Source organism: Ranitomeya variabilis, chromosome 3 (assembly GCF_051348905.1).
Source record: "Ranitomeya variabilis isolate aRanVar5 chromosome 3, aRanVar5.hap1, whole genome shotgun sequence".
NCBI lineage: Eukaryota > Metazoa > Chordata > Amphibia > Anura > Dendrobatidae > Ranitomeya > Ranitomeya variabilis.
The window spans coordinates 646530883-646555842 of NC_135234.1; the positions used below are offsets into that span (position 1 = coordinate 646530883).

The 24960-nt window shown below is 44.1% G+C and overlaps 1 protein-coding gene across 1 annotated transcript in view; it reads left to right on the forward strand.

The window, feature by feature from the left end:
- Positions 1-24960, forward strand: part of LRP1 (LDL receptor related protein 1) — a 379537-nt gene that overhangs the window by 297374 nt on the left and 57203 nt on the right. The window contains exons 53-60 of the mRNA XM_077297715.1: positions 5752-5874; positions 6042-6182; positions 6305-6492; positions 10665-10857; positions 11432-11517; positions 13945-14064; positions 17900-18087; positions 18192-18397. Of these exons, the coding sequence (XP_077153830.1) occupies positions 5752-5874; positions 6042-6182; positions 6305-6492; positions 10665-10857; positions 11432-11517; positions 13945-14064; positions 17900-18087; positions 18192-18397 (1245 nt within the window). The remainder of the gene's footprint in view (positions 1-5751; positions 5875-6041; positions 6183-6304; positions 6493-10664; positions 10858-11431; positions 11518-13944; positions 14065-17899; positions 18088-18191; positions 18398-24960) is intronic.

Consider the following 24960-nt stretch of genomic DNA (forward strand, 5'->3'; position numbering starts at 1 on the left):
CATATAGTGTTAAATTTCATTATTTACCATAATGTAATGATTACAATTAAACTTTCATATATTATAGATTCATTATCCACCAACTGAAATTTGTCAGGTCTTTTATTGTTTTAATACTGATGATTTTGGCATACAACTCCTGATAACCCAAAAAACCTGTCTCAATAAATTAGCATATTTCAGCCGACCAATCAAATAAAAGTGTTTTTTAATACCAAACAAAAAAACCATCAAATAATAATGTTCAGTTATGCACTCAATACTTGGTCGGGAATCCTTTGGCAGAAATGACTGCTTCAATGCGGCGTGGCATGGAGGCAATCAGCCTGTGACACTGCTGAGATGTTATGGAGGCCCAGGATGCTTCAATAGCGGCCTTAAGCTCATCCAGAGTGTTGGGTCTTGCATCTCTCAACTTTCTCTTCACAATATCCCACAGATTCTCTATGGGGTTCAGGTCAGGAGAGTTGGCAGGCCAATTGAGCACAGTAATACCATGGTCAGTAAACCATTTACCAGTGGTTTTGGCACTGTGAGCAGGTGCCAGGTCGTGCTGAAAAAAGAAATCTTCATCTCCATAAAGCATTTCAGCCGATGGAAGCATGAAGTGCTCCAAAATCTCCTGATAGCTAGCTGCATTGACCCTGCCCTTGATGAAACACAGTGGACCAACACCAGCAGCTGACATGGCACCCCACACCATGACTGACTGTGGGTACTTGACACTGGACTTCAGGCATTTTGGCATTTCCTTCTCCCCAGTCTTCCTCCAGACTCTGGCACCTTGATTTCCAAATGACATGCAAAATTTGCTTTCATCAGAAAAAAGTACTTGGGACCACTTAGCAACAGTCCAGTGCTGCTTCTCTGTAGCCCAGGTCAGGCGCTTCTGCCGCTGTTTATGGTTCAAAAGTGGCTTTACCTGGGGAATGCGGCACCTGTAGCCCATTTCCTGCACACGCCTGTGCACGGTGGCTCTGGATGTTTCCACACCAGACTCAGTCCACTGCTTCCTCAGGTTCCGGTCACCTCTTCTCGTTGTACAGCGTTTTCTGCCACATTGTTTCCTTCCAACAGACTTACCATTGAGGTGCCTTGATACAGCACTCTGGGAACAGCCTATTTGTTGAGAAATTTCTTTCTGGGTCTTACCCTCTTGCTTGAGGGTGTCAATGATGGCCTTCTTGACATCTGTCAGGTCGCTAGTCTTACCCATGATGGGGGTTTTGAGTAATGAACCAGGCAGGGAGTTTTTAAAAGCCTCACGTATCTTTTGCATGTGTTTAGAGTTAATTAGTTGATTCAGAAGATTAGGGTAATAGGTCATTTAGAGAACCTTTTCTTGATATGCTAATTTATTGAGACAGGTTTTTTGGGTTATCAGGAGTTGTAGGCCAAAATCATCAGTATTAAAACAATAAAAGACCTGACAAATTTCAGTTGGTGGATAATGAATCTATAATATATGAAAGTTTAATTGTAATCATTACATTATGGTAAATAATGAAATTTAACACTATATGCTAATTTTTTGAGAAGGACCTGTATAACCCATGTCCATTTCCAATTATCTGTGTAATGACCTCCCAGCCAGTCAGTATTTACATGGTCATCTATAGGAGGTTTTAGCATATCCATACAATCCTAATTTTGTGTACTTTGGTGATAGCCTGGGATTTCCAACGTTAGAAAGTTCTGGTATATTGGACATGTCACCTCTGAAACGCCTATGGTTCTGAGTTTTGCTCAGTGGCCTTTGGCCTGCTAACTGTGCAAGGGACTGCACTTTGGCCTTATTCAAGTTAAAGGGACAGCTGCAGTTTCCCTACTGAGTCGGGTGGCCTGGAGTACCACTATACAAGAGAAATTTAGACAAGGATGTAGCTTCACGCTAGCACTGTGTCCTCTTCATTTTATGGACCAGTCAGGAGGATCCTAGTGGTCGGACCCTTGCCCATTGTACAGTCCTGGCATATCCTTGCAGTATGCCCTCAGTGTATGAGCTAGAAATACACTTTAAGAATCTTATTTCAGAAGAGATTGTTTTTGTGCCGATTGGCTCAATCCTTTTTAAAGAGAACTTGTCAGAAGAATTTTGCAAAGTAAAGTACACACATGGCCATATTGGCGCTGGGATACTGATTAAAGTGATACCTGCAGTGAAGAAATCCGTTTTGTGTTTTTTTGTGTAATCTTTGTGTGGAGTTTTCATTTAGGCACCGCCTGCGCCATTTTGTTGGAGATAATGATTTTTCTTAGAGACCACAACAATTATCGTGCCAGCGCAATCTAGGAGGCAGGTCAGTGACGGATCAGTGACCTGTCATTCACACAGGAGGATGACTAAGAGATCAGAGCAGCAAGGTAAGACCCTGCCGTCAGGCCCGCCCCGATGAACAACGATCACAGTAAATGAAAACTTCACACAAAGATTATGCAAAAACCACCCATCGGATTTCTTCACCCCAGGTGTCACATTAATCAGTACCCCAGAGCCAATATGCCCGTGTGTGTACTTTACTTTGCAAAATCCCACTGACAGGATCTCTTTAATCTGGTTAGATGTAATCTGGTCAGATGCTGTGGATAGGAAATGGATTCCTAATCCTCCACATACACTTTAGGCCCCGTCTCACATAGCGAGATCGCTAGCGAGATCGCTGCTGAGTCACAAGTTTTGTGACGCAACAGCGACCTCAGTAGCGATCTCGCTATGTGTGACACGTACCAGCGATCAGGCCCCTGCTGCGAGATCGCTGGTCGTGTCAGAATGGCCTGGACCTTTTTTTGGTCGTTGAGGTCCCGCTGACATCGCTGAATCGGTGTGTGTGACACCGATCCAGCGATGTCTTCACTGGTAACCAGGGTAAACATCGGGTTACTAAGCGCAGGGCCGCGCTTAGTAACCCGATGTTTACCCTGGTTACCAGCGTAAATGTAAAAAAAAACAAACAGTACATACTCACCATCTGTTGCCCATCAGGTCCCCCGGCGTCTGCTTCCTGCTCTGACTGAGCTGCCGTAAAGTGAGAGCACAGCAGTGACGTCACCGCTGCGCTCTGCTCTCACTGTACGGCAGCACTGTCAGAGCAGGAAGCAGACGCGAAGGGACCTGACGGGCAACAGATGGTGAGTATGTACTGTTTGTTTTTTTTAAATTTACGCTGGTAACCACGGTAAACATCGGGTTACTAAGCGCGGCCCTGCGCTTAGTAACCCGATGTTTACCCTGGTTACCCGGGTGCTGCAGGGGGACTTCGGCATCGTTGAAGACAGTTTCAATGATGCCGAAGTCGTTCCCCTGATCGTTGGTCGCTGGAGAGAGCTGTCTGTGTGACAGCTCCCCAGCGACCACACAGCGACCACACAGCGACGCTGCAGCGATCAGCATCGTTGTCTGTATCGCTGCAGCGTCGCTGTGTGAGACGGGGCCTTTACTTTGTGTTTATGTGGAGGTACATCTGTTAAGGAGCATTTAAACTGAGTGATTTTGGCCCATTAAAGGGTTATTCCCAAAATATCTGTCGCAGCTCAGAGGCTCAAAATCCTGAAATAAATAAAAAGTGCTCGCTGCTCCGGATATTGCCTCCTGCCTGTCAGAGACCTTTGCCTAACTGGTTGCCCGTGGATACGACCTGTAGTTCTTTTATAACAGGTCGCACATGCTCAGTAGATGAGGGATATTCTTCTATATTAGGGATCCTGTTCTTACTGTGCTGTGATGGCGAATGTGTGATTGCACCGTCCTCACGGTGGACATGGGCACTGTATGTCTGCTCCGTTCACAGGAGGAAACCACGCTCCTTGTGCTGCTGAGTTGTGTGATAGAGCAGACTAAGAACAGAAGTAGCAGTCACTAAACCACCATTGCATCATTAAAGGCATGCACATTTCTGGCCATATTTGTTATAATGGATACAATGTACATACAGCTGGGCCTTTATACTGTCTGATAGAGAATCTGTTTGTTTTGCTCACAGCAACCAATCAGAGCCCAGCTTTCATTTTCTGAACAAATCAGGCAAAATGAAAGCTGCTCTGTGAATGGTTGATATAGGCAAATTTGGAGCCATGAGAAGACACATAGGAGATATACAGGGTGGTCCAAAAGTAGGTGGACAGTATGTGTAATACGGTTATGAAGGGCGAGATTTATCAAACATGTTTTTTGGGGTTCAAAGTTCTCACCACACATCTAGATAATTTTCTTGGGGGGTCTAGTTTCCATTATGGGGTCACTTGTGGGGGGTTTCTACTGTTTAGGCACATCAGGAGCTTTGCAAATGCAACATGACTCCCGCAGACCATTCCATCAAAGTCTGCATTCCAAAACGTCACTACCTCTCTTCCGAGCCCTGTCGTGCGCCCAAACAGTGGTTTACCCCCACATATGAGGTATCGGCGTACTCAGGACAAACTGGACAACAACTTTTGCAGACCACTTTCTCCTTTTACCCTTGGGAAAATAAAAAAATTGTTGCTAAAAGATCATTTTTGTGACTAAAAATTTAAATGTTCATTTTTTTCTTCCATGTTGCTTCTGTTGATGTGAAACATCTGAAGGGTTAATAAACTTCTTGAATGTGGTTTTGAGCACCTTGAGGGGTGCAGTTTTTAGAATGGTGTCACTTTTGGGTATTTTCAGCCATATAGAACCCTCAAATTGACTTCAAATGTGAGGTGGTCCCTAAAAAAATGGTTTTGTAAATAAATGTTGTAAAAATTAGAAATCACTGGTCAACTTTTAACCCTTATAACTTCCTAACAAAACAAAAGTGTTTCGAAAATTGTGCTGATGTAAAGTAGACATGTGGGTAATGTTATTTATTAACTATTTTGTGTCACATAACTCTCTGGTTTAACAGAATAAAAATTCAAAATAAATAATAATAATAGTAATAAATCAAAATAAATGTTATTATTTTCTGTCCACCTACTTTTGGACCACTCTGTATATCTAAAACGCATACAGATTTGGAAGATGGAGGATCAGAAACCTCTACACAGGGTTTTGAGGATAGAAAAGAATTGCACATATGGATGCAATGCTATAAACTATGTACAGCACATGTCTCCTCTTGTCGGCCTGCATCGTAGCTCACTAACAGATCAGAGAATCTGGAGGGAGCCTGGAGAAGGAGCAGGGGGTTGTGGGACATGTAGTTCATGGTGATCACATGGTTAGCACTGAAGGACCCCCAATTGATACTGAGCAGAGAGACAATTATGGAGAAGCTCGAGCCAGAAAAAAAATATTTCTAATATTAGCCATTATCTGAAGGCATGGTTGGGTTACTTTATAAAGGGTATTGGACTACTGGGGGTTGAAAACAAAATAATAGATTTTGGGATAATCCCTTTAAGGAAGACTAATAACTACATACAAGTTTACTGGCCTATTCACAGAAACTCTATTTGGACAAATAATCGTTAATATGAGCTTTCTTTGACCATATAATATCAGGTTTTCGGCAGCACATCCATGGTTTCCATGAGGTGCTGCCGAGAACAATCATTATAATGCCAGCATAAAAGATTCGATTACTGGACAAACAAACCTTTTACTCCTTAATGAGCGGTCGGCAGCTTGTTTATTATTGACCAATCTCTGTCAGGCCAAATCGGCTTTGGACTCACGGACCCCGTATAAGCTCTTTGGAGGGTAGCACTCATGTCTAAGCCAGATAACCGCTATTATTGCAGCTCTGTGAAAAAAAACAATAACTAAAGGTGATGTCTCTTAACTTCTAGTTTTCAACAATACCTGCGACTCCAAAGAGTTCATGTGTCAGAACCAGCAGTGTATTCCCAAGCAGTTTGTGTGCGACCATGATGCCGACTGCAGTGACGGATCAGACGAGTCTCCTGAATGCGGTGCGTTGGCCCCAAACTATGCTTTTCTATATTTTTAGTTTTTCTCTATTCACGGTGTGTTTCTATGAGCACCCATCCTCCACTGCCAGGTCCATAATGTAACGCCAGACCATCTCATAGACCGTTCCCCTTTTCTGACATGGTTTTTCTTTTAATACACTGATTAGAGTACCCTACATGTGGTCCAGATGAGTTCCGGTGTGCTAATGGCCGCTGCCTACTAAACAAACAGTGGGAATGTGATGGAGAATTTGACTGTCATGATAAGTCCGATGAGGCACCGAAGAATCCACGTTGTACCAGCACCGGTAAGACTAGCACAGTGAATATGCTTTATTAATGTGCACCCTTTACATAGTACAGACACATGATAATATTGGTTTATAGAGGAAATTCTGGTAAATGGATGATATTTTTTTTCTATTTGCAGAAGGCAAATGCAATGACACATTCTACCTGTGCAAAAACAGCAAGTGTATCCCAGAGCATCTCATGTGTGACAACAACAATGACTGCGGGGACGGCTCGGACGAGCTCAACTGCTTCATCAATGAGTGTCAGAACAAGATTATGAGTGGCTGCAGTCAGGAGTGTGAGGACCTCAAGATTGGCTACAAGGTAGATAGTCTCCATTTTTTAAAACCAGAACTTTGGGATCCAAAAAGGTGAATTATGTAAGGCATAAAGTATAGAAGGCACATTTTAATGAGGTTTGTTCTGCCAAGGGCGGAGAGGAGTAATTTTCCCAATACTTCAACTTTATTTCTTCACTTAACTACCGGAGGATTCGGGTTTACAGGTATCTAGTCATTAACCTCACTGGTAACTTGTATGTCTAGGTATTTGAGCTTTTGCAGCACCAGGATTGCTAAAGATCCATTTGGTCAAAGATGTACATTATTATTATCCAGGGGGAGCAAGGTCGACTTTGGCCAATTATTGTTTAGACCGGAAAAGACCCCAGATTTAGAAATGGTATCTAATGTTAATGGGAGACAGATGTTCAGATTGTCAACAAATCATCCGCATACAGGACAATCCATTCCTCATTGCCTCCATAGTTAAAACCCCAAATACCCGAGTGTTGTCTAATGATACAGGCTGAAAGCTCCATTGCAATATCGAAAAGCAGGGGCGATAGAGGGCAACCTTGCCTTGCTCCCTGAAGGCTCAGGAGTTTGGTTGTTAATCCTCCCCTCTCCATCTTTTAACTGTGAATAAAAGCATTCTCTTGCTGAGCTTAGGCCATTTCGGCTAGTAAACGTCCAGTAGTTCTTCCTCCTCATAAAGCTGCTGTTTTAAAAATATTCTATTGTTGTCCGCTTGCTCTATTCGAAAGTATCTGTTGTTTTGGGGCCTCATTCTATTTGCCAGGTTATTATCCTTGGTAAACAATGTTTACGTTTTTCGAACCTTACTTTCCAATTCAACACCTCTTTTCCGCAAATTATATTTTACCAATTAAATCTCTCTGATCAGTACCCCCCTTTTAAAAGGCCATCATAACGTCCCAAACCACATTATTAGGGGCCGAACCAGAATTGATATAGAATTCCCCAGGTTTTTCTCTAATGGTGGTGCAATTAATCATTTTAAGCCTGAATGGATTACGTTTCCAACCTATTGAATACCAGGATCTTAACGGGGCCACCTGCACCTGTATCCAGAGGGGAGAGTGATCTGATAGACATTCAGGAAGATATTCAGCTTGATAGAGATCGATAGGTTGAGGAAGCACAAGAAAAGACCTTCAAGTTTGGGAACATCTCCCTCCAAACAGTCCCACCTCTCTGATTAGATTGACTAAAGGGGGACAAAGTATGAAATCCCCCTGGAAACCTATCACTGTCAGGTATACAAATATTATTAAAATCCCCCAGGATCTATAAGGGTATATCCAGCCATTCCACCAGTCTCTCAATAATCGTTTTAACAGGGATATTTGAATATGGAGGACGAATATAGATTACTACAATGATACATTCAGAGTGGTGAATTTTACATCTAAGGCTTCTTTCACACTAGCGTCGGGCTCGGTCCGTCGCAGTGCGTCGGGCCGAGGTCCCCGACGCTAGCGCTGTCTCCGCCGCACAACGGGGGCAGCGGATGCATTTTTCCAGCGCATCCGCTGCCCCATTGTGAGGTGCGGGGAGGTGGGGGCGGAGTTCCGGCCGCGCATGCGCAGTCGGAAAAAGCGGACCGTCGGGAGCAAAAAACGTTACATGTAGCGTCACAATGCGTCGCTTCATGTTAATCAATGGTGAAAAAACGCATCCTGCAAACACTTTTGCAGGATGCGTTTTTTCGGCAAAACGACGCATTGTGACGGAATGCAGTTAACGCTAGTGTGAAAGTAGCCTAACCCCAACAAATCTACTGTCAGGGTCTTTAAAGGAGTCAATTTATGTAAATGGGATGCTTTTATGTGCAATTAGGCTAACCTCCCCTTTAGTAATTAGAATGAAATTAATGTAAGGTATACATACCCCATCCATGACCTGTGTATCTGATTGATAGTATTGTTTGTTAGATGGGTCTGCGGTAGCCCTATTATTACGGTGTTGACTCTTTTAATATAAACAAGTATTGTGAATCTTTTGGAATTGTTGCACAACCCATGAATATTCCAAGAAATAAAATCAATCATAGTACCGATCTTTAAGAACATCCATTGAAGAAGTTGATCCTTGTGAATTTACCATTCTCCCAGTAAGAATCCAAATTTTTATGCAGACGCATTCTAAACCCCCTGCCCTCATCTATCCAAACTGTGAACCAATAAAACCCATCCCATTTATTTTGTAAACCTATCCTTACCAGTAAGGGATGGGGCTCAAGCAAACCATTACCCATTAGGTTAATGCACATGTGAATGAAGAAATAAAATTTGCCATTCTGTTAGTGTCTTGGCGGAATGACCTGCCACACTAATATAGAAGTTAAAGTAAGTAACAGATGTTTGGACCATAAATACCAGCCGCAGTAGCATTAATGCCGCATAGTAGCTTTAAGTGAGGCCTCAGTCCTGCAACTCTGATACCTGCAGCAGATAACAGGTAGTGAGAAGAAGAATCTTTCAGCATCTGCGAGTATTAAGGCTTTCTCGGGCCCTTCTGGCTCCTGCTGGATTTGCTTCTCATAACTGTCCAGCCATCTAAGTGCATCTTTTAAGGACTCAGAGAAGGTATTTATGCCAAGGGCAACCACACTGATGTTGGCTAGAAAAATCATTGAGTATTGCAGGCCCAGCATCATCCTCCTCCTCCTCTTTATGTCCAGAAGCTGAGACCTTTTGCACTGGACCTGCACTGACAAGTCTGGGAAAAAGGAGATTTTCTGTTCCCCTAGCTTAATGTCCTGCTTCTTTCTTGCTTTCCTTAATATGATGTCTCGGTCATTGAAGTGCAGGATTTTATAGGCCTGAGGGGTCTGCCCACTGGGCCCGTTCTCATGGGGAACCTGTGAGCTCTCCACACTGCAAACAAAGGAGCGAGGATATCTTTGCCAAAGGTATCCAGTAACCATTTTTCAAAAAAGTAATTTAGGTCATGTCCCTCATCCTTTTCAAGGACCCCCAAAGGTCTAATATTATTGTGTCTCTGACAATTTTCCAGGTCATCAGCCTTGGCAATCGACTGCCTGTGTGTGCCTCGGTATATCTCTTCAGACTGGCACGACAGCATCTTACTGCTCACTAACTCTGCTTTCCAGTGCTGTGGTGCATTCCACCTCTTTCTGCACGTCATGACATTTTATAGAAATAGATTCTTGTATGTGGCCAACTTTTCCCAACAGAGTACTGGGAATAAGGTTGCATTTATTAACTGCATTGAGAACATCTTGCAGGGAAGTCCCCCTGGGAAAACACTTCAAGGATACAACTTTTCCCTTTAGATGCTAAAGTAGATCAATTATACCCAAAGTTACCCCTAGTTCTGGGGACTCAGACCCCTCCTCGTCCTCCAAAGATAGCGTCTTAAATCGGGACCCTTCGCCAGGTGTTCCCCCTCATCCCAAGTGTAGCAGATACTGACTTTTTCAGCGAAGTACTAGAAGATGGAGGTCTGTGGGCAAACGTCTCCAGTCACACAGCCACATCTGTTGTCAAATCTCTCTGCCTCTACCCGCCGGCAGTGTGGGCGTCATCTTGGATTTTCGCAGGTGCCACGTCTTTGTCTTTCCCCTGCTTCTTTGAGCACATCATTACACTGCCACAGCTCAGAGATTAGCTCCCTGTCATCCAGAGACTTTAAGGAAGTGGGTGAGTCTGTCGCTGGTCCGCTCCTCTGCCCCAAAATGGTCCGCTCAGTATGAGTGCCGCGAGAGCATAGGGAATGCACGTCTCACCGATTGCTTCGCTCGCTATGCCCCTTGCAATAGGGTCACTATAATGCCCTGCTAAAAGTATAAAACCCTTCTAAGTGTTTTAAATATGTATTATCATTTTTCAAAGTGATGGCATATCACTAGAAAACGCCATCGCTATATGATCAATGGGGGTACCACATCTGGGCCTGCAGCAATGGTTATCATGTAGGGGCCGCAGCGTCACTGTTGTTTCCGTCACTGATGGGTGGCCAAGAAAAATGCAAAAGAACTTAATTCTCAAGATCAAGAATGTCCCAAAGGTTTGACCACCCCAAATCTTAAATTCATAGAATAACCTGGCAATAGTCCTATGGTAAGTATTTCTCTGTTTATTACCTTGAATTATACTGGTGTGCTTTATTAGTCATTTGGATAAACTTCCATTTTCTTACCGCGCTCACTTCTTTTTGTCACCCGTACAGTGCAGATGCCGTCCTGGTTTTTGGCTGAAGGATGATGGCAAAACTTGTGTAGACATTGATGAATGCACCACCACTTACCCTTGTAGCCAAAAGTGTATAAATACCATTGGAAGCTTCCGCTGTTTGTGTGTCGAGGGCTACGAAGTGCGAGCAAACGACAGTACGAGCTGCAAGGTGGTCGGTTCTTCTGAAAGTGAGCAAATCTAACTTCTCAGCAGGAATTTTCTCTTATCTAATTTACCAGTCTGAAGTGTCAAAGGTGAACTTGAATGAAACCGTTTCCCGCTGTTTCCATTCACTACAGCGGATTTTAGATTTTCAAAATAGTTGCTTAAAGGAGTTGTTCACGTTTTTGGGGACAATTTTTCCTCCTTCTCCTTAACTGTGTATATAAGCAAAATAATGCAAAAGTTTTAATGAAAGTCAGTTGCAAAAAGGATTTTTAGCCCAAATACGTAAGTGCCCAGAGATGCACAGCCCCTTTACTTCCAATACTTGTATGCCTTGACCATACATAGTTTCCTAAGAAATATGAGGAGGTTACAGTATATGTTAGGAAGTTCACAGGTGACGGCACCAGATATTCATGCTCCTGTGTAGACTTTATTCGAAGGGCTGCGGCATGTTTTTATATATTTAGGAGAGCTGGTAGGAAATCTTTTTGTTTTTATTGATATATTTTTCTTACTTAGAATTGATTACATTATAAAACGTATTCATAGCTTTGTGGTCAGGTTTTAAATTCGGGCTTCTTCCTTTTTTAACAGTGGAAGAGCCCTTCTTAATTTTTGCCAACCGATACTATTTGAGAAAACTGAGTCTTGGAGGCACCAATTACACCCTATTGAAGCAGGTGAGTACATTATATTCATATATGTCTTAGGACTGTTCTCTCATCTCTGGATCACGTATTTAATCTCTCCCTTAAATGATGCCACTGAGTAATCCACTGTATGAGAGGTGCATGCTATAATTTAGGTCTACTAATTGGCTAAGAAGGATCCCTTGACTAGATTTATTGATACAGACCTACCAAACTAAATCTTCTAGAAATCTGTCTTTCAAAAGGTGCTTTAAAAGGTGTTTTACATTCCATGCACCATATTTAAGTGTATGTGTGGCACTTTTTCCAACTTGTTGAGTGGGCATGACCTAGGAAGAATTGGGGGTGGATTTAGTCAAAATTGTCATGTGCAAATCTAGTAGACATTATTTAGGAGCAAGGTATTCCTACACTGATGTAAACCTACACTAGACAGTCTAAAAATACAAATTTATCAAACAGCATGAATGACTTTGGTAACGTTGGCTCATTTTAAGACTATATTGTCTAAGTTTACTCTGCCTAAAAGTTATTGTCCGTATATCTGCCCCAGTGTATGTGAGCCTTCTCGGACAATCATGTGGGATGGTTGAATTCAGTAGAACTCCATGGGCACAATTTAAGTAGGAAATGTAATAATTTGTGCAAATATGGATCACATGAGATGGAAAGAGCGCAGGTCTCCTGACTGGAACTCAACAGCCTTTTACATAGATGCCTATGGTGCTGTTGAGTCTGGGTCTGGAGACTTGTGCACGGTCCGTACTCGACTCTGAATGTCAGCCTAACTCTGAGCTTATACTCTTTTCTCTGCTGGTATTCCTTGGCTTTCCAGTCCGGGCACATAACACAATGTGCTGATTTTCAGTGTGCGGTCAGTTAGTGACTATGTGCATACAGATTACAGAATTCAGGTTTTATTTTTATGTCCCTCAAACAAAAATCTAGCTTAACTTGAATTGTTTTTGACAATGTTTAGCAATGGTATCAGGCAGAATTGGCAGGCGCTCACCACGTTTTTGTCCACCACACTAAAGTAGACGAGTATTCTAAAATCGAACTTTCGCTTTTATTGCCTCCATGACATTGACTATTACTGAGCGTGGACTTTCTGATATTTCACTTATTATCCCCAATCTCACTTACTGCAAACTCTGGACAAATGGACAAATGTCCTCCTTTTTCAATACGCTGAGGTGATAATTATAAAGTGCAAGAATAAGCACAACAATAAAAAAGTATAATACGATAAAACCTAATTAATAGACCAAAGCAAAGGGAACAGGTATAAACATAGTAGATTTTAATATTGTCAATACATTCTGAAAAAGGGAGCTAGATTTCAGTAATCTCAACAATTACAAAAACACATTTTTGCATTCTGAGAAGGCCATTTATAAAAACGATTATGGTAGAAGAGAATAATGCTTCCAAATTCTCATCAATAACAAAGAAATCCCACTGGTTTATCACTCACAATGGAGTAAATAGGAGCCATACCTACAATAATGTTGCAGTTTATTGACATGCATAGTAGAGACTACTAACCGGCTTGTCTGGTATCGATAACTTGTGTTTCCACCCTACACTCTAATGCGTGTTTTGCCGTGTTGCTTCTTCAGGGAATGTGGTAAAGAAAAGTAAAGGCAGTCTTCAAATAGCAATGAAAATGCAGCTGCACCAATTATAAAAGAGGCCATGTTATCTTACCAGGACGTGAGCATAGCACATCCTAAGCAGTTAGGCTTCTTTTACACTTGCTGTGTTTTTTGCGGGCCTTATTGCCGCAATTTTCACGGTCTGCCGCAAAACTGGCTGCAAAAATCTTGCGGATCGCCGCTTTTCTGGTTTGGAATACTAGGAACAAAGCATTGAAAAAAAACGGTGTTCCACAAAAACTGTATTCACGGTGCACCACAAAAACAAGCTTCCGTTGTTTTTGCGGCCCCATTGATTTTCAATGGGGGTGGTGTCCGTAAGCCGTGAAAAATATTGAGCAGGCTCGATATCTTTTCACGGCCGTAAATACGGCCCTCACGTCCATATGGCGAACGGCGTTCCAAAAAATTTTTACGGCCCGTTTTTGCAGCCCCATAGAAATGTATTGGGGGCCGCAAAAACACTGCAAGTGTAAAAGAAGCCTTAGAGGGGTGTCCACATCACAACACATTGTATACCTAAGCAATTCCACCTCGTGATGCTCAGTTCTGTGCTCAGCATCCCATATCGCCATATTGGTAAACGGCAAGAGGGCCTACATAGTGTGAGATTGATGTGATTGACTTACATATACATACATGTGCACCAAAACCTACAAATAGTTTTAATATTTTTACTATTATCTTACTTCTTATAAATTTGCCTGAAAAGTTAGTAAAGTGATGTGTAATTAATATCTCTTTCTACTTATTCAGATTTACCGTATTTAAATGTCTCTCTGTTTTGTTTTTTCTTCAGGGCTTAAATAATGCAGTTGCATTAGATTTTGATTATCGAGAGCAGATGATTTACTGGACTGATGTCACCACTCAGGGCAGCATGATCCGTCGTATGCACATCAACGGGAGCAATGTCCAGGTATTAAATAGAGATCAAACTGCAGCAGCTTCTTCACTTGCAAATATTGCATCCAGTTATGCTTTGGAAATAGCCATGTGTGTGTATATACTGTAGTTTTCAGAATCCAAAACCCAGCTTATATAACAAAAAGTAGGAGCAAATACACTATATAGACAAAAGTATTCGGACACAAATCTGAAAAGTTGAAATCCAGTATCCAATCCAGCCCCTCATCATGCAGTCCGGCTTAACAATCATTTGTGAAAGAATGCCGACCGGTAGTTGGAGCCATCTTTGTAACAAGTCAGTTCCTGAAATTTCTTTCCTCCTAATATTCCACCGTTAACTGTGAATGATATAATTGGATGGTCAAAGCATTTCGGACCTACCTCAAGTCTGCCACAAAGTGCCAGACCACTTAGAGTTACAGAGCGGAGTTGCCGAATGCATTGCGCATACAAATCGGCAACACCTTGCAAACTTCATAAGTACAGAGTCCAAGCTTCCTCTGGTAATAGCATCAGCTCAAAATCTGTGGAACAGTAGCTTCATGGCATTGGTTGTCATGGCCGAGCAGCTGTATGCAAGCCTTACATCACCAAGCCCAATGTCAAAAAGTTGGGTAGCGTGGTGTAAAGGATGGCGCTAGTGGATTTTGGAGCAGTGAAAACGTGTTCTGTGGATTGATTACCGTATATACTCGAGTATAAGCCGACCCGAGTATAAGCCGACCCCCCTAATTTTGCCACAAAAAACTGGGAAAAATTATTGACTCGAGTATAAGCCTAGGGTGGAAAATGCAGCAGGTACTGGTGAATTTCAAAATTAAAAATAGATACTCCATACCGTTCATTATGGCCCCATAGATGCTCCACATAAAGCTGTGCCATATATACAATGCTCTGCACCATTGCCCCATAGATACTCCACATAAAGCTGTGCCATATATACAATGCTCTGCACCGTTGCCCCATAGCTGTGCCATATATATAATGTTCTGCACCGTTGCCCCATAGATGTGCCATATAGTGCTCTGCACCGTTGCCCCATAGATAGCTGTGCCATATAGTGCTCTGCACCGTTGCCCCATAGCTGTGCCATATAGTGCTCTGCACCGTTGCCCCATAGATAGCTGTGCCATATAGTGCTCTGCACCGTTGCCCCATAGATAGCTGTGCCATATAGTGCTCTGCACCGTTGCCCCATAGCTGTGCCATATAGTGCTCTGCACCGTTGCCCCATAGATAGCTGTGCCATATAGTGCTCTGCACCGTTGCCCCATAGATAGCTGTGCCATATAGTGCTCTGCACCGTTGCCCCATAGATAGCTGTGCCATATAGTGCTCTGCACCGTTGCCCCATAGATAGCTGTGCCATATAGTGCTCTGCACCGTTGCCCCATAGATAGCTGTGCCATATAGTGCTCTGCACCGTTGCCCCATAGCTGTGCCATATAGTGCTCTGCACCGTTGCCCCATAGATAGCTGTGCCATATAGTGCTCTGCACCGTTGCCCCATAGATAGCTGTGCCATATAGTGCTCTGCACCGTTGCCCCATAGATAGCTGTGCCATATAGTGCTCTGCACCGTTGCCCCATAGCTGTGCCATATAGTGCTCTGCACCGTTGCCCCATAGATAGCTGTGCCATATAGTGCTCTGCACCGTTGCCCCATAGATAGCTGTGCCATATAGTGCTCTGCACCGTTGCCCCATAGATAGCTGTGCCATATAGTGCTCTGCACCATTGCCCCATAGCTGTGCCATATAGTGCTCTGCACCGTCCATTATTGCCCCATAGCTGTGCCATATAGTTCTCTGCACCGTCCATTATTGCCCCATAGCTGTGCCATATAGTGCTCTGCACCGTCCATTATTGCCCCATAGCTGTGCTGCTGCTGCAATAAAATAATAAAACACATACTCACCTGTCTTGCTTGCAGCTCCTCGGCGCCATCTTCCCGGCGTCTCTCTGCACTGACTGATCAGGCAGAGGGCGGCGCGCACACTATATGCGTCATCGCGCCCTCTGACCTGCACAGTCAGTGCGGAGAGACGCCGGGAAGATGGCGCGACGCCCGGCGTGTGGAACGAGGACAGGTGAATATGCGATACTTACCTGCTCCCGGCGTCCCGCTCCTTCCCCCGGACAGCTGGTCTCCGGGTGCCGCAGCCTCTTCCTCTATCAGCGGTCACCGGCACCGCTGATTAGAGAAATGAATTATGCGGCTCCGCCCCTATGGGGGGTGGAGCAGCCTATTCATTTCTCTAATGAGCTGTCCCACGTGACCGCTGAACAGGGGAAGAGGCTGCTGCACCGAAGACAGTGGGACGGGCAGGGGGAGCGTCAGGATCGCCGGGACTAGGTGAGTATGCCTCAGCGCTCTCTCCCCCTCACCCGCCGACCGTGACTCGAGTATAAGCCGAGGGGGCACTTTCAGCCCAAAAATTTGGGCTGAAAATCTTGGCTTATACTCGAGTATATACGGTAATCATTCTGATGGTTTAGTGGTGGATGCCAGGAGACCTTTACCTGCCTGATTGTATTGTTTCAGCTGTACAGTTTGTTGGAGGAGGGATAATGCTATGGGGTTGTTTTTCAGGGCCTGGCCCAGGCCCCATGGCTCAGGTAAAATTAAATCTTAATACTCCAGCATACCAAGACATTATTGCCAATTGTAGGTTTGAACTTTGGTAAGGCCATTTTCTCTTTCAGTATGACTGTGCACAAAGGCATGGCTGGTATGGAAGGACCTGACTGGCCGCACAGAGCCCTTAACCTCATCGAACACCTTTGGGATGAACTAGAAGGCGATTGTGAGCCAGGACCGCTCCTCAAACATCAGCTTCTGACCCCACAAATGGTCTTTTGGATAAATGGGCAAAATTGCCCGTAGACATACTCCAAAATCTTGTGAAAAGCCAAAGTATTAGCTGCAAAAAGTGGACCTACTCAATATGAATTTGTCACAAAGGGAGGAGTAGGAGTAATGTGTAGGTGTCCCAATACTGTTGTTTATATAGTGTATTTATTTGGTGGTCTTAGTGGAGGGGAAAAGACAAGAGTGGTCTAGTTTGATTCCCTGGTGTTTTTTTTGCAATGCCCTTTTCCTTTCTCTAAGCTAGAATATTATTTTTTGGTTAATTTTTGTTTTTCTGGGGATCTTGAGTAATGCTGCCTTTTGTGATGGTCCGGGGTAGAAGACAGGCATTAATAACTAGTCTCCTGATGAAGAAAACTGGATTAATACCTGGAGGTGTGGTGGCTAACTCCCTCTCCTCAGGCCCTGGTGATGTGTTTGTCAGGAAACTAAATGTCATGTGTATATTGCATTAATTTTTCCTTCCTGCCATGAATGCCTATATCAAAGCCAGATAGGGATAGCGAGGACTTTAGGACGTGAACAGCTGCTCAGTTCTCCCTTTGATCTTTATGAGTACTCTGCCTAATTATTAAAGACAGTCATAGGCTCTGGCAGCATGACCTTAGATTCCTGCTGCCTCTTACAGTCTGCAGAATGGCACTTATCCCCTGTGTACAAATTATCCCCCTACAACCCCAGCCTGTAATTTGGAACAGATTCTTGGATCTGATGCACAACTCTATAATCAACCCTCAGTAAACTCGGGAAAATGTTTTTTGAGGCCTGTAAATTTCCAGGGAGCAGCACATTTGTGTCTTCTCCCTAATTTTTAGATTTCTTTAACTGTGTTAATGAAATAAAATAAAATCCCATTAGCCAGCTTTCATACCTTTTGTATAACTTTATAGAATATGAATAACAGGTGTCGAGCCGCACCAAACTATAGCCAACTATACAGTATAAAATGTTCTGATCCATATCGCTATCATAGGTTCTTCATCGTACTGGGCTTAGTAACCCTGACGGCCTGGCTGTAGACTGGGTTGGAGGAAATCTGTATTGGTGTGACAAAGGAAGAGATACTATTGAGGTTTCCAAACTAAATGGTGCTTATCGCACTGTGCTGGTGAACTCCGGACTGAGGGAGCCTCGAGCCTTAGTGGTCGATGTAAAACACGGGTAAGAGTCCACTGCATATACTTTCTGTCCTATGGTGAGTTCATGTTCTTACCTTGTGAGCCGACATATAATTTGGGGCATGATCTCTGTATCCTTTTTTATAGTTATTTGTATTGGACAGACTGGGGAGACAATTCTTTGATTGGTAAGATTGGTATGGATGGCACCAACCGCAGCGTCATTGTGGACAGCAAAATAACATGGCCCAATGGTCTGACACTGGACTACGTCAATAGCAGAATTTATTGGGCTGATGCTAGAGAGGATTACATTCAGTTTGCCAACCTTGATGGGACCAGCCGACACACAGGTGAGATCTTTTGGTTATCCTGGAATTGTAGGTTGCAGAATGGATTTTATTTATGGTTTTGTTATAGAACTAGCAGCCAATACGTGCAAATAAAGCAACTTTCTACACACAAAGGAACACTCGCTTTTGCCAAGCGCTCTTATTTTCTCCATGTGAGAGCCCCAGCTGACATCTTTGGTCACAGTTTATCTTTTGAAGAACAAAAGAATTGGCAGTCCAAAATCAGGCGTGCCATATCCCTAACTTCCCCAACACTCATCTGTTCGGGGATCCCCATACACATTAGACTGTTGGTCGAACCCATCGATATTGGTGGGTTCAGCCAACGTTAATCTAATATATTTTAGAATATCCACTAAACAAACATTTGTCCTTTATTTATGCTAGAGAAACCAGCAGGCAAACTCAAACTTTTCATTTTTTGCTAGTACAATTTGGTGTCTAAGCCAATCTTTTTGAGATTACTTGGTTTATTGATTTGCTGTCTATGTAGATTGTGATGTATACAGCCGATCTATTATTGTTGCATGTATGTGGGTTTCCTCATTGTCATTGTATTATGCCCTTGTTAAAGTTGTAAAACGTTCCCTGATAAATCCCAGAGTCATAGACAACCCCTTTAATAAGGAACTGTACTTTTAACAAACTGAATAAACTAAGAGTACATAAAAAAAAATGTAATGTATCTGATGAGGGATATCTGCTTTCTTCCCCACTTATCATACTTCACTCCCCCTGCTTCCTGAATGTGCCATCGTCTGTGAATAAGCAGCTCAAGTCCTCAGAGGAGATGGACCACTGGTTTCATGTGGCACAGCCCATTATCCTCTATGTATGGAGAGGGCGAGCAGCAGGGAAGGAAGCCGAAACAGATAGGAAAATACATTACAGAGCACATCAGAGCTTGATTCAGATCAACACAGCTCAGCTCTGCTGTATAATGTCCTCCATGTTGCTTCAGCTTGTCTCTGTGAGCTAAAAAGTTAATGAAGAGCAGAGATTCTCCTCTCTGTGCTGTGCTGTCTATCGGAGAAATCATTGCAGCTCATCTTTCTCCCAGCAAACAGTGAATTGCAAGTTACAGATATAGAATGTAGAGGCAAAAACTGGCGAGAATGCAGTACAAGTCACTTAACCCCTTCCCGACCCATGACGCCTATGCGGCGTCATGGAATGATCGCATCCCTGCAGATCGGGTGAAAGGGTTAATTCCTATTTTACCCGATCTGCAGGGAGAGGGGGAGTTGTACTTCAGCCTAGGGGGGGTGGCTTTGCCCCCACGTGGCTACGATCGCTCTGATTGGCTGTTGAAAGTGCAACAGCCAATCAGAGCAATTTGCAATATTTCACCTATGAAAATGGTGAAATATTGCAATCCAGCCATGGCCGATGCTGCAATAGCATCTGCCATGGCTGGAAATCATGTACTGGCCCCCCCACCGCCCCCGATCTCCTCCCCAGTCGTCCGTTCTGTCAGGTACCCCCCTCCGTCCCCCTGTTCGCTCCCCCATGCTCCTGTCCGCTCCCCCGTGCTCCTGTCCGCTCCCCCCGTCCTCCGATCCCCCCCCCTGTGCTCCGATCCACCCCCCCACCACCCCCTCATACTTACCGATCCTCCCGGTGTCCGGCCGTCTCCTCGCTGGGCGCCGCCATCTTGGAAAATGGCGGGCGCATGCTCAGTACGCCCGCCGAATCTGCAGGCTGGCAGATTCGTTACAGGTACATTTTGATCGCTGTGGTAGGTTCTACCACAGCGATCAAAATAAAAAAATAATAAATAACCCCCCCCCTTTATCACCCCCATAGGTAGGGGCAATAATAAAATAAAGAAAATATTTTTTTTTCTTTTACCACTAGGGTTAGGGTTAGAACTAGGGGTAGGGTTAGGGGTAGGGTTAGGGTTACGGGTAGGGTTAGGGGTAGGGTTATGGCATGTGCACACAGAGCGGATCGGCCGCGGATCCGCAGCGGATCGGCCGCGGATCGCAGCGGATCCGCAGCGGATCGGCCGCGGATCCGCAGCGGATCGGCCGCGGATCCGCAGCGGATCGGCCGCGGATCCGCAGGGGATCCGCAGCGGATCGGCCGCGGATCCGCAGCGGATCGGCCGTGGATCCGCAGCGGATCCGCAGCGGATCCGCAGCGGATCGGCCGCGGATCCGCAGCGGATTGGCCGCGGATCTGCAGCGGATTGGCCGCGGATCCGCAGCGGATCCGCAGCGGATTGGCCGCTGCGAATTCGAAGCAGTTTTCCATCAGGTTTACAGTACCATGTACACCTAAGGAAAACCAAATCTGCTGTGCCCATGGTGCGGAAAATTCCGTGCAGAAACGCTGCATTGTATTTTCCGCAGCATGTCAATTCTTTGTGCGGATTCCGCAGCGGTTTACACCTGTTCCTCAATAGGAATCCGCAGGTGAAATCCGCACAAAAAAACACTGGAAATCTGCTGTAAATCCGCAGGCAAAACGCAGTGCCTTTTACCTGCAGATTTTTCAAAAATCGTGCGGAAAAATCTCTCACGAATCCGCAACGTGGGCACATACCCTTAGGGTTAGGGTTGGAATTAGGGCTAGGGTTGGAAATAGGGTTAAGAATAGGCTTGTGGTTAGGGTTACGGATAGGGTTAGGGGTGTGTTGGGGTTACAGTTGTGGTTAGGGTTGGGATTAGGGTTACGGTTGGGATTAGGGTTAGGATTAGGGTTGGAATTAGGGTTACGGTTGTGTTGCGGTTAGGGTTGTGGTTAGGGGTGTGTTGGGGTTAGGGTTGTGATTAGGGTTATGGCTACAGTTGGGATTAGGATTAGGGGAGTGTTGGGGTAAGTGTTGAAGTTAGAATTGAGGGGTTTCCACTGTTTTAGGCACATCAGGGGTCTCCAAACGCAACATGGCGCCACCATTGATTCCAGCCAATCTTGCGTTCAAAAAGTCAAATGGTGCTCCCGCCCTTCCAAGCCCCGACGTGCGCCCAAACAGTGGTTTACCCCCACATTTGGGGTACCAGCGTACTCAGGACAAACTGGGCAACAACTGTTGGGGTCCAATTTCTCCTGTTACCCTTGCAAAAATAAAAAATTACTTGCTAAAACATAATTTTTGAGGAAAGAACAATTATTTTTTATTTTCACGGCTCTGCGTTATAAACTTCTGTGAAGCACTTGGGGGTTGAAAGTGCTCACCACACATCTAGATAAGTTCCTTCGGGGGTCTAGTTTCCAAAATGGGGTCACTTGTGGGGTGTTTCTACTGTTTAGGCACATCAGGGGCTCTGCAAATGCAATGTGACGCCCGCAGACCATTCCATCAAAGTCTGCATTTCAAATGTCACTACTTCCCTTCCGAGCCCTGACGTGTGCCCAAACAGTGGTTTACCCCCACATATGGGGTATCAGCGTACTCACAACAAACTGGGCAACAAATATTGCGGTCCAAATTCTCCTGTTACCCTTGTGAAAATAAAAAATTGCTTGCTAAAACATCTTTTTTGAGGAAAGAAAAATGATTTTTTATTTTCACGGCTCTGCGTTGTAAACTTCTGTGAAGCACTTGGGGGTTGAACGTGCTCACCACACATCTAGATAAGTTCCTTGGGGGGTCTAGTTTCCAAAATGGGGTCACTTGTGGGGGGTTTCTACTGTTTAGGCATATCAGGGGCTCTGCAAACGTAACATGATGCCCGCAGACCATTCCATCAAAGTCTGCATTCCAAAACGTCACTACTTCCCTTCCGAGCCCCGGCATGTACCCAAACAGTGGTTTACCCCCACATATGGGGTATCAGCGTACTCAGGAGAAACTGGACAACAACTTTTGGGGTCCAATTTCTCCTGTTACTCTTGCAAAAATAAAAAATTCTGGGCTAAAAAAATATTTTTGAGGAAAGGAAACACATTTATTATTTTCACGGCTCTGCGTTATAAACTTCTGTGAAGCACTTGGGGGTTCAAAGTGCTCACCACACATCTAGATAAGTTCCCTTGGGGGTCTAGTTTCCAAAATGGAGTCACTTGTGGGGAGTTCCTACTGTTTAGGCACATCAGGGGCTCTGCAAACGCAACCTGATGCCCGCAGAGCATTCCATCAAAGTCTGCATTTCAAAACGTCACTACTTCCCTTCCGAACCCCGACGTGTGCCAAAACAGTGGTTTACCCCCACATATGGGGTATCAGCGTACTCAGGAGAAACTGGACAACAACTTTTGGGGTCCAATTTCTCCTGTTACTCTTGCAAAAATAAAAAAATTCTGGGCTAAAAAAATATTTTTGAGGAAAGGAAACACATTTTTTATTTTCACGGCTCTGCGTTATAAACTTCTGTGAAGCACTTGGGGGTTCAAAGTGCTCACTACACATCTAGATAAGTTCCCTTGGGGGTCTAGTTTCCAAAATGGAGTCAATTGTGGGGAGTTCCTACTGTTTAGGCACATCAGGGGCTCTGCAAACGCAACCTGATGCCCGCAGAGCATTCCATCAAAGTCTGCATTTCAAAACGTCACTACTTCCCTTCCGAACCCCGACGTGTGCCAAAACAGTGGTTTACCCCCACATATGGGGTATCATCGTACTCAGGAGAAACTGGAAAACAACTTTTGGGGTCCAATTTCTCCTATTACCCTTGGGAAAATAAAAAATTGTGGGCTAAAAAATCATTTTTGAGAAAAGAAAAATTATTTTTTATTTTCATGGCTCTGCGTTATAAACTTCTGTGAAGCACTTGGGGGTTCAAAGTGCTCACCACACATCTAGATTTGTTCCTTGGGAGGTCTAGTTTCCAAAATGGGGCCACTTGTGCGGGAGCTCCAATGTTTAGGCACACAGGGGCTCTCCAAACGCGACATGGTGTCCGCTAATGATTGGAGCTAATTTTCCATTCAAAAAGCCAAATGGCGTGCCTTCCCTTCCGAGCCCTGCCGTGCGCCCAAACAGTGGTTTACCCCCACATATGGGGTATCATCGTACTCAGGACAAACTGGACAACAACATTTGGGGTCCAATTTCTCCTATTACCCTTGGGAAAATAAAAAATTCTGGGCTAAAAATCATTTTTGAGGAAAGAAAAATTATTTTTTTATTTTCACGGCTCTGCGTTATAAACTTCTGTGAAGCACCTGGGGGTTATAAGTGTTTACTATGCATCTAGATAAGTTCCTTGGGGGGTCTAGTTTCCAAAATGGGGTCACTTGTAGGGGAGCTCCAATGTTTAGGCACACAGGGGCTCTCCAAACGCGACATGGTGTCCGCTAACGATTGGAGCTAATTTTCCATTCAAAAAGTCAAATGGCACGCCGAGCCTTGCCGTGCACCCAAACAGTGGTTTACCCCCACATATGAGGTATCGGCATACTCAGGAGAAATTGCCCAACAAATTTTAGGATCCATTTTATCCTGTTGCCCATGTGAAAATGAAAGAATTGAGGCTAAAAGAAATATTTTGTGTGAAAAAAAAGTACTTTTTCATTTTTGCGGATCAATTTGTGAAGCACCTGGGGGTTTAAAGTGCTCACTATGCCTCTAGATGAGTTCCTTGGGGGGTCTACTTTCCAAAATGGGGTCACTTGTGGAGGAGCTCCAATGTTTAGGCACACAGGGGCTTTCCAAACGCGACATGGTGTCCGCTAACGATGGAGATAATTTTTCATTCAAAAAGTCAAATGGCGCTCCTTCCCTTCCGAGCCTTACCATGTGCCCAAACAGTGGTTTACCCCCACATGTGAGGTATTGGTGTACTCAGGAGAAATTGCCCAACAAAATTTAGGATCCATTTTATCCTGTTGCCCATGTGAAAATGAAAAAATTGAGGCTAAAATAATTTTTTCGTGAAAAAAAAGTACTTTTTCATTTTTACGGATCAATTTGTGAAGCACCTGGGGGTTTAAAGTGCTCACTATGCTTCTAGATAAGTTCCTTGGGGGGTCTAGTTTCCAAAATGGGGTCACTTGTGGGGGAGCTCCAATGTTTAGGCACACGGGGGCTCTCCAAACGCGACATGGTGTCCGCTAAAGATTGGAGCCAATTTTTCATTGAAAAAGTCAAATGGCGCTCCTTCCCTTCCGAGCCCTGCCGTGCGCCCAAACAGTGGTTTACCCCCACATATGAGGTATCAGCGTACTCAGGACAAATTGGACAACAACGTCCGTGGTCCAGTTTCTCCTTTTACCCTTGGGAAAATAAAAAATTTTTTGCTAAAATATCATTTTTGTGACTAAAAAGTTAAATGTTCATTTTTTACTTCCATGTTGCTTCTGCTGCTGTGAAACACCTGAAGGGTTAATAAACTTCTTGAATGTGGTTTTGAGCACTTTGAGGGGTGCAGTTTTTAGAATGGTGTCACTTTTGGGTATTTTCAGCCATATAGAACCCTCAAACTGACTTCAAATGTGAGGTGATCCCTAAAAAAAATGGTTTTGTAAATTTTGTTGTAAAAATGAGAAATCACTGGTCAAATTTTAACCCTTATAACTTCCTAGCAAAAAAAAAATTTGTTTCCAAAATTGTGCTGATGTAAAGTAGACATGTGGGAAATGTTATTTATTAACTATTTTGTGTCACATAACTCTCTGGT